Source organism: Cephus cinctus, unplaced genomic scaffold (assembly GCF_000341935.2).
Source record: "Cephus cinctus unplaced genomic scaffold, Ccin1 Ccin1_scaffold0013, whole genome shotgun sequence".
NCBI classification, from domain to species: Eukaryota; Metazoa; Arthropoda; class Insecta; order Hymenoptera; family Cephidae; genus Cephus; species Cephus cinctus.
In genome coordinates, this window is record NW_014332762.1 from 493,752 (window position 1) to 503,932 (window position 10,181).

At 46.2% G+C, this 10,181-nt stretch overlaps 1 protein-coding gene across 4 annotated transcripts in view; it reads right to left on the reverse strand.

Moving 5' to 3' along the window:
- Window positions 1–10,181, reverse strand: part of LOC107263629 (protein C-ets-1) — an 81,277-nt gene that overhangs the window by 11,609 nt on the left and 59,487 nt on the right. For all 4 annotated transcript variants that reach the window (XM_015731039.2, XM_015731049.2, XM_025080786.1 and 1 more), the window contains 2 exons: window positions 7,039–7,242; window positions 4,402–4,656 (listed from right to left, as the gene is read on the reverse strand). In XM_015731039.2, the coding sequence (XP_015586525.1) occupies window positions 4,402–4,656; window positions 7,039–7,242 (459 nt within the window). The remainder of the gene's footprint in view (window positions 1–4,401; window positions 4,657–7,038; window positions 7,243–10,181) is intronic.

The following is a 10,181-nucleotide window of genomic DNA, read 5'->3' on the forward strand; positions in this document are numbered from 1 at the left end:
GGGAGTAGAGAGAACGAAGAGTCAGAGGGAGGAAAAGACCGAGGGGATGAAAGAGGAAGGATGAAGAATGAGGCATGGTATAGGTTAGGGTAGAGAAGAGGAAGAGTGGGGAGGGAGGGGGTGGGTTAGGGGGGCACCGGATGTGGAGAGGTGAGGTGGGGGGATCCGTACGGTGGCTCGCACGTGATACAGAGGGGACCGGAAGTGCTCTCTCACCCCCCTTCGCTTCGTGTCTTCATTCGTCCTATAGCCCAGCCAGGCAGCAATGGCAATAGGACTTAAGGCGAAGCTGCACAATAACGACACGAGCTCGAATGTGCCTTATGTACTCGTCTTTTTACTGAGCTGCACAGCTCCACCTCCACTTTCATCCTTACCTTTTGCTCGGCCTTACCTCCAACCGCAAACACCCCTTAGCCTACTACCCCACTTCATTATACCCCCTCTACCGCCTCCCTACTCATTCACCGATTCACAATCGGCCTCTTGTAGCGACCCCCCTACCGACCCTCCCTTACCTGCCGCTCGTCCTACAGACACCAGCAGTCTGTAAGGCCCAAATTGTCGGGCATACCAAACTCATTATTAAACGATCTTAAGATATCTGAAGTTCCATAAAACCGGAAGTCATGGCTGCAAGCTCACGAGTACTTAGGGGTTTTTTTTTTTTTTTTTTTTTTTCGTCAACATTGAAATTACGTGACATACGTTTCCTTTACCCTCTAAGGGATGCTCCACGTACGTCCAAGTAGCGAACTAGTGGGGGAGGTACCAGTTTGACAGTGACGTTCAGGACGACCGAACCGGACAAGGTTAGGTTAGACCTAACCGTCTGTGACGTCATCGTTCGCCATACATCAATCGTCACCAGGCATCGGGATCCCTATAACCAATAATGGCACTTGGGTACCGTCGATCGTAGTTCGGTGCAACCTCGGTACACGGGTACCCCCGGTACCAGAATAGCATCGGGACAGAATAAAAGTAGGGGTTAAGAATTTGAGGATCCGAGGGGTTGCGCTTAGGGCGCAGGTTGTATTCATTCGGATGTTCATTCATAGTTCCTACAGTGCGAGACCTCCTAGAGGGAGAAGAACCAAGTGGCGGAGATGGTGGGGATGGTACGAGAAACTACAAAGCCTCGACTCATTCAGGACGCACGGCACGACGTGGTGGCTGCATAGTCGTGTGTCAGTTTGTGCGTGCGTGAGTACGTGATCACGCACGTGTACCAACGAGCCGCTCTGCAACCTCATAGACGACGTCTGAGCTTGCATACTCGTACTCATCGTCGTCTTGGTCTTCTCTATGTTGGTAGTCGCAGCTCCGTCCCGAGCCTCTCCTTGCTGCCAGCTAGTCGTTGGGTAGGTATAGAGAAGAGACTGGAAGCTCGCGTTACAACCGGAAGTCGAGAGTAGGGTGGAGCACCAAGGGGTCCTACCCCAATATTCCTCATAGCAGATAGCTTTATAATGTCCTCGAGTGCTCCTCCCTTAATGTCTCCCCCCCCCGCCCCGCCTAGCCGGGTATATACATCACCCCGGCAAAGAGGCTTCTCCCCTGCATTGTTGCTCACTTCAGCACTCTCCTTACGAAGATATGCTCTCCTATAGGGAGAGGACGCAGATGCGCGTAAGCTTGTCCAGCTACTTCAAGAGGGTAAATACGTTACGAGTGTTTGCCCCTTGGGCACGTGATCCGCGACCAATAGGAAGCGTGCGACGTCGTACGGACGTACCGGAGGACGTCGCCTCGTCACTTGGATGAAGACGACCCGGCAAGGGGGACCCAGGCCCGGGCCTTGCCAGCTATTGGACAATTTTTGCTGGTACTGTAAATGGGTACGTGGTGTAACTGCATAGGGTCTTTGAGTAGGGGTAAAAAATGGCAGCCGTAGGGTGCTCGCATTAAAAGAAAAAAAAAATGGAGGTTCATGAATAAAATTAAAATTTTACACTCGTACCACCCAGTGCTTATCGTATCGTGTATTTTGAGAAAATTTTTTTTTTTTCGATCATTAAGGACTCAGGGGGTTGTTCCTGAACTCGTAGTTCTACCAACGGGTTCGGAGTAGGCTCCGAGGAAAACTTGTGCTGTTTCGCAATGCATTTGCAATTACGGATTGGTCCTGAGCGACACATAAAAATTGCTATGTAATTACGTACTTGTTACTCACGTACATTTGTATTCGTGCTATCGACGCCACTCGGATATAATGGCCAGTCGAGGTTGGCCAGGGAGCTCGTGCCGATTGCTTAATATATTATTGCGATGCGTGCTGGGTTGATTGACTAAAGCATTTCCGTAAAGGAGCGATGACGTCACCGGGGTACGATCCTTTTTCGGTACGCGTGGTCAGTAAACCGACGACGTCCGTGCGCGTCCCGTCGTCCGTCGCTCGGTCGTCGTTTGTCCCTGTCGCCGCGGACGAGCGAGCGACGCGATACGAGACACGTGTCGCCACCCACCGCGTCGAAACCCATGAGAACAGCCCTTGAGGAATACTTGAGGAAAACAGCCCAGGAACGGTCGGCCGTGTATCTGTCGGTCGTTGATAAAGGGAAAAGAGATTCTTGAAAATTTGTCATCCTATCGTATACGTCCCTCGTATAGAATAGTGAACTAATACGTATTACCGTTTTTCATAAAATCGGCCCATAAGACTGCACCCTTCTGCGAATCGTACGATAATCGGTCTGCCGAAGCCACGAACTATTATTTGGCGATTGGGTCTGGCTGCTGGAATTATAAGATACCCAGCCGTACCTGAGAATTCCAGGAAGAAAGGTCTTGTACCGGGTTGGTAAATACTCCGACTGTATACGTAAATCTATATCGTGACGTAGTCAAGTACAGTACAAGTGTCTAACATCACGGGCGAGCTTCCGTGAGAGATCGTCATAGCCCGCGCGAGTAGTTACATGTAAATAGGTTAAAAGTCGGCAAATAAGATTCGCCGAGGGTGCAGGTGGAATTTTTCGCTTTGGAACCGAATTGCCCAGCGCGCGGATCGGTTCCGTGGAGAAGACGTCGAAAGCGAGGATAAGTGAGAGTCTTAACTCCACGAGGCCTCGAGGAGCCGACGATACCATAATGTAACAGGAGCCAGCGAGCAGAAATAATGACTCCGTCCAACTTAACTTGCCCCACATGCCTCCTAGGTTCCCCGTGCAGACGACCACCTTTGCGTCACCATCCAGTAAACTCAATTTCGTCATTTTTCCTGGTTTCTTATTGTTTTGAAAAATTTCATCTATATCCACGTCCGTCCTCGTACACGTGACGCGGTACCTTTAGCGTATACGGTCGATTAGGATAAATTAAAAAATATATAAATTTGCGAGAAAATTACGGAACCGGAGGTTCCTATGAGAATTCCCATAGTCGGTAACCACGACTGTTTGAAATTCACTAATATTTGTTATACGCACGGAGCGCTCGGTGGAGTCATCGACGCTACGGAATAATAGACGCTCGACGTCGTCGCGGTTACGAGCGGATAGCCCGGAGGCAGAAGCGGCGTCGGGGAATCTCCATTGTCCGCGGCGAAGCGTGCAAGCCCCGGCTTTCCCTCGTTCACCCACGGTCACTGCTGATGACGTAAGGCTAGGTAATTCTTACCTACGACTACGAACAGTTGGTTTATGATGTATAAGTGCTCCGCGCCCGAGCGTGGGGTAATGCTGCTGGTTATCTCCATTGATAAGGACACGTCGTCTGGTCGCGAGCACTGCGCCACGGTTTTAAGAGGGGCGGACGAACCGAAACTATGAAAAATCTATGATAGGTCGTTATCAAAAAAATATTTTTTTTTTTTTTTTTTTCAAAATATCCGATCGACAAAATTCTCGCATATACAATTATTCGGCAAATAATATATTTTTATATTCGCCTTTAAGAGACCAATCGGAAGTCGAATTAGTACGAATTAATTTACGAGTCTATAAATTCTTCGTTTTTTACTCGTTTGACGAGCGTGCTGAAAATTCTTTAAAATACGAAAAATCATGTAACCAGTCTCAGTCGGTAACTCGTGTTTCTGCTGCTGACCCAACAGAGATACCTATCGGATCTGACGTAACTATGAGAAACTTCTTCGTAGCATCGCAACGCTTTCGTTCGTATTGCACAGACGAATGTAAAGGATAAATAGTGTCTTGCTCGCCGAGAGACACGTGAGCACGCGATGGACGAAAATTTTAAAGCAGAGTTTACGCAATTCCACCTTCTCCCTGTGTACCGGGGAGCTACGGTAGGAACCCGAGGAAGCCACGTTCCGCGATGTTTACGTGAATACACATATTTTACATTAAATCGGATCCGTTCGAGTTGCGCGGATCGGATGCGTGGAGCAATGGGAATTGCGTAGATATATATAGGTAAATTGCAATGAGAACTCACCTTCATTGTGGTAATGCCTTGGAGGCAGAGGAATGACCGGTGCGGATGAGGGAATCGGTGCCTGGGTCGCTGTGCTTCTTGGCCCTGATGACGTCGAAGTGGTTGAGCTTGCTGGGGTACCTGGACTCTTGTGCTCCGGGGTGGACACGTTCCCCACGGGCTGGTAACCCAGAAACTCACCGAGGTCGGGCACGCAGACGCTCTCGTAGAGGTTTGCCGGTACGTTCTCCAGGGAGGCCTTCTCGACGTCCACGTCTATTTTGGGAAAGGACATAAAGAGTCACGAAGTCTTTATCAAGGTATCTCCGGACAGTGATAGACTCGCTACGCGTGACCTTCTACGAAGTCGGAAACCCATGGCGGATCAAAGATATTATTAAACCGTGCCTAAGTTGATATTACGTAATTTCGAACGCGGTACAGTCAAAAGAGTCGTCACTCTTTTGTATCGTATCGTTATACGATTTTTTTTTTTTAATTTCACCACCATACCGTCTCGTCACGTTGACCGTGTTGGCGAGTGCACGTAAAATCGGCGCCATTTTGGCTGACAATTTTCCGAATCCCGTAAAGTTTGTATATATATATATTAAGCACTTGGCAAAGTGCCCGAATTATTCGAAGAATGTAAAACGTAACTTATATTAATAATTTCACTCGGCAGTTTCAAGTCAATCGGAACCAAGATGGCGGAACAAAGAGACTATTAATATTACTTTAAAGCCACAGAACGAGGAAAGTGTATCGCGCGAGGCACGATTCAATGGGATACGTCGCTGTCAACGCTGTCCTGGGTAATCGATGTGATTCATCGTGGGGAATTTCCGGGCGGCCGCGATTCTCGCGGTTTCGCGTTAAACCAAGAACGACCAGAGTCCGTCCAGTAATGGTGTAAACGGCCCACTCGTTCGACCTACATTACCGACCGGGAGCGCTTGGAGTTCCAGTATAAGCGACAAGTAAGGCGCGGATAGAACAATGCCGTGTATACGTATTATTCAGATTACCCAGAAGTCCCTGCGCGCGTTATACGAAGCAACGGCTGTCGCACATAACCTGAAACGTTGACAAGTCTTTTTTTTTTTTTTTTCACAAGAGGATACAGCTTTTCAGTTTCTACACAGCTTTTTGTCTCTTTTTTTCTTGTCTTCTCTATCTTATTTCGCGCCTTACCAACTACGCTTTCCTAATATCCGTTCTCCTTCGAGGAATCGAAGCGATTACCCACGGCCATGCCACATCACGCGTACGAATCTCCCCTCTCTTCCTGCTTCCTAGCAGTGCCTGCATCGTAGATGTAATTCGCGTGCCAATTGATCCGAAGAAGAAAGTGTAAGAATCGAGAGTAAAAAAATGTGCTAGATTAAGTTGAAAAAAAAAAAAATTTCACACACTCCTTCGGATTTGGTCCGATAACGATACACGTAGGTATACCTATATACGTGCAAAGTACTACTTGGACAAGAAGGCGTTTCTAGGAAGATGGAAAACCGCTATTTCGAATCGGGCAATTCCAATTAAAATTGCTCTCTCGCTCGATGGGTCAGGTTAGGCTGGGTAAATGCGATAAGGAAACACGGAGAATTTTACTTAACGGCAGTTAAATCATGGGTGAACCTATGCTTCCTGCCTGTCTGTCGTTCTGCGACTTTGGTTCTCACTTTATTTTAACCCAGCTATTGTTTGCATCACCGAAGCGAGTATCCCTCTTGCGCGATCGGAGATTTTCTCTTGGAATTTTGAGAAAAAAAATTCAAAGAATTTCAAAGAAATAATTATTCGAATAAACGTAAGATACGAAGAGAAAAATTTTTTTTTCAAAAAAATTTTTCACTTTTTTTTGAAAATAATTTTCTAACCTCTCAAGGGTGCACGCACGTGCGTTCGTTGGTATACGTTGTACGTTAATCTCCTGTGAGATTGATAATTCCTTTTTTTTGGGGCATTTTTCGAAATTCATAGAAACTCCTGTATTACGGTAATCATAGACACGATATTTGAGCAGTGGTTTATGTACAGCTATACCTATATAGAGGGTGCATCGAAAAACCACCTAAGTGGCCAAGTAAGCCTCCGCCTATTCTTGAGCACAGGACATCCGGAGTGTGAGTTTCTATGGCAGGTTTTTTTTTTCCCTACCCTCCTCCACCTTTACATTCGCCTTCATGAAATAAAAACTCCGAACTGATTCAAGCATCTTTCGTACGGGCGGCGAGCATTGTGCGCGAGCCTTTTTTTCCCATACCTGCCGCGACATCGCGATTTTACGGAAATTCGATATGTTTTTCGAGCGATGACAGGATGTAGTGCCAGAGTACCTAGATAATTTTTTTTCCCCCAAAAAAAAATTTTTTTTTTTTTTATTATTGTCCTCGCTCCATAGCAACCTGCCTATCTCGGTACACGGAGCAAGGAAAAGTAACGTTTCGCAAATCAGTATAAGACAGTCGAGCGGATATCGGTACTCCGCTCTTATAGCTAAGAAAGGATTAAAAAAAAAAAAAAAAAGTCAAATCGATTGGTAATCAATACGTATTCCCATGTACTGTATAATACCGTATAAAATTGTCAAAGACTCTTCCAAGGTGAATTTACCTTTTTTCTTTTTTTTTTCAAAATTATATGCATGACGTATACCTTTCTGCAGGATCTCCAGGTGTTCCCAGAGAATGTCTCCCATGAAGGCAGGAACACGCGCCAGGAAGGATTCCTTACCCATGGCGCAAATCTGCTTGCCCGTCATGTGTTGCCAGGGCTGCATGGCAATACCCTCCAGCGAAAATTCCCTGATGGCCCAGTGCAGCCAGTGCGCCACAGCTGTCTCCGACCATTGCCTCGGGTCTGGAAAAATAAATAACTGCAATTTTCTTATCTGACTTAAAATTTTCCACCAGGCGTCTCGTATGTTTTTTTCAAAAATTTCGACAACTGCATCCCGAGATAATTTCTGCTCCACCCCTCAGTCTCGTTATAACGAACCTCCACCAAAACACCCGTAAACGAGCCCAACCAATGGCAAGGGACATTCGCGATCCCCGTGTCCCAGCATTATTTACGTTTACAAGCTGTGAAAAAAAATTTAATTTTTTCAAAAATATTTTCCACTCGTCTCATCGCATACATTAGTCGAGCATGTGTCGTGTGTCGCTTTCTCGAGCATCCAAATTGTCATGCATCTCGCGTCGAGACTCCTCATGATTTTTTTTTTCAATTTTTTTTTGGACTTTTCATTCATCTTGGTCACCACGTGCTACTTCTGTATCCCATTAAGATCCCAGCAGCGTCTACTTTGCAAATCTATCAGCATCCCTAAGGAAGTCCCCTTCTCCCTTCCTTTGGTATAGATCTTACCTCATATTTACGTTTGTCTAACATTTGTCACCCGTAAGGTTGTCTTTAGTGAAAGTGACATTTGACGCGAAATCAAGTGAAATGTGACTTTTTAGCCGAGAGTTACGGCGGCATTGGCCAGCTAAAGCATAGCAAAAGGGCAGAGTATTCCCCAAGTATGGTGGTATAAATTACGTCAATCCGACGGTATAATGAAGAACGAGCCCGTCCATTTCGGTAGAAACAATACCAAGAAACATTGGAATGTCCCATTTGAGGTGCGCGCCCATATTTGCACGCTTGTCTTGCATTGTTTCGTGGTATCTCCCTGCGTAAAAGTACAGTCCAGTCGGTAAGCCACAGGTCCGTCCGAGAGCCACAGACAACCAGGGGGATAATCCCGGGTGCCCCCCACTATAAACCAAAATATACAACCCCGAGACTGGGAATGACTCGGACAGTACTAAAAGCAAAGTCCGCGTATTTCCAAAAACCGTATAAGATCCCCCAAGAACAAAATCAATACGTCCCTACAAATTGACTTCACCAGAGAGAATAATTCCATAAAAAAAAAAAATCTCAAAAATCATAGAGATCCCCTTAATTTTTATTCTCCCTAGCCAAATAATCGTGTCCTCTATTATTTCTTTGTAAAGATGTCTGATCCTCATAGGCGCGTTGTTTAAACAATTGTAGATAACAGGGCCTACAGTCGATTCTCTGTAGTTGGACGATAGTAAGGTAGAATAGCCAAGGTACGTTTTCGGACGGGACCCCAGTCTTATGAATGGGACAGGTTGGGGACACTGTTCAAAGAGGAGATAATGGCGAGTGAAGAGAGACGTACAATGGGAATGCTTCAGAGATAGAGAGAGAGAAAGACATGGTAGAGGCACGCGAGCGTCGCTCACTTGTGTACTCGGCTTTATACGTATGGCTAAGTGTACAGAGATAATAATTGGAAAAGGTGAGTAAAGAGGAGACGAATGTTGTGCCTGGCAAAGGTGCTGCGCGTACATATATACGTCATCCTGTTGGACACAAGAGTTCGGATGCTCTCGAAGAAGATGTACGCCGAGGTGAGCAAGCGTGGCGGTCGGGAGGTGGCGAACGAACGAGAATGTTCTAGAAGGTTCTTCGGTGTCCCGCTCTCGCTAACGGGCCGACGGACGATCAAAGCAGCCGCCTGTCGCCGATGTTTGAGGATCGCGCCGACGTTTGTTCAACTTATACCTTGTCAGCATTGTTCACCGATTCTAGATTTTTTTTTTTTTTTTTTTTATGAGCGCGCGCTCTAGAGGAAATCTCTCTTGTGGTATTTCAGAGAGAGAGAGATAAGGAGTGAACATAATTTCAGATTCATACAGGACAATACGTAATCGATGGGCACTGGATGACATAGTTATGAACGTTTTTTCTCCTTTTTCGGAACCCTCGAAAAATTCAAATCTCAGCTGTCCTAGGTTACCAGTGTCTATTGGCTAGGTACGTTTCACGTGGTGTGTTGGTTTAGGCGAAATGGCACCTGTCAACTCGTACCTGTATGGCAAATACCTGCTCCAGGTACTCACGTATCTTAGCCTGTATATACGGAGGAACGAGTATTTTACGCAAAAAGCAGGAGATCGAAGTGCCGAAAGTGGTTCGCATTGGCCTACAGAGACGCGTACCAATTCTACTCCAGTCCTCTCACCGGGCCCTCTGCGTATCATTATGTATACACGTATATGCATACCGACGTCGAATCTTCCTTTCTCGTTCGACGGAATCCAACCAATTAACGGACTCGGTAATTATACCCGTGAGCGCTGACTGCGCGTTTGCGGAATACTAATTTACTATTATGTACTACGTTGGTCGGTTAAGTTTAGTAATATTCGTGACTTTATCAGTTGGTCGAGTTAACCTATAATTTAGTGGGAACGCTTTATCAGGACGTTTTGTCCTTTGAAATCGTATATAAACTATTTATACATATATACATATATATATATATATATATACAACAATGATGATTTATCATCTAGTCCAATATGAGCATGTAAAATGATGGGATATCAAGGGAAGTGTCGGCACCAGAGAATGGCAACTGAAGAACAGTCATAGCCATGGCTGTGGAAGGGACAAAGAAAAAGATAAAAAGATAAAAAGAGAAAGAGAGAGAGGAGTAATCTCAGTGAGGTCAACGTGGAGACGATGGCGAAGCGTGCGTGTAGACTGTGATGCGATGTGCGGGAATCGTGAATGTGATGTTGATGGTTCTGATGGGGAGCCGATGCCACACATCCGGTATGCGCATTCAGAGCCACGCGGGTGTGACGTTACTTCCGGTCTACATGCCCTCACTCGTACCCTCGGGCCAGATCACCTCGTCTCTAACCTCCGTGAACCAAACCGTGCGTTCCACTAGCTTTGACCCGTGAGGGAACTATGTTCTTTGGGGCGGGGGG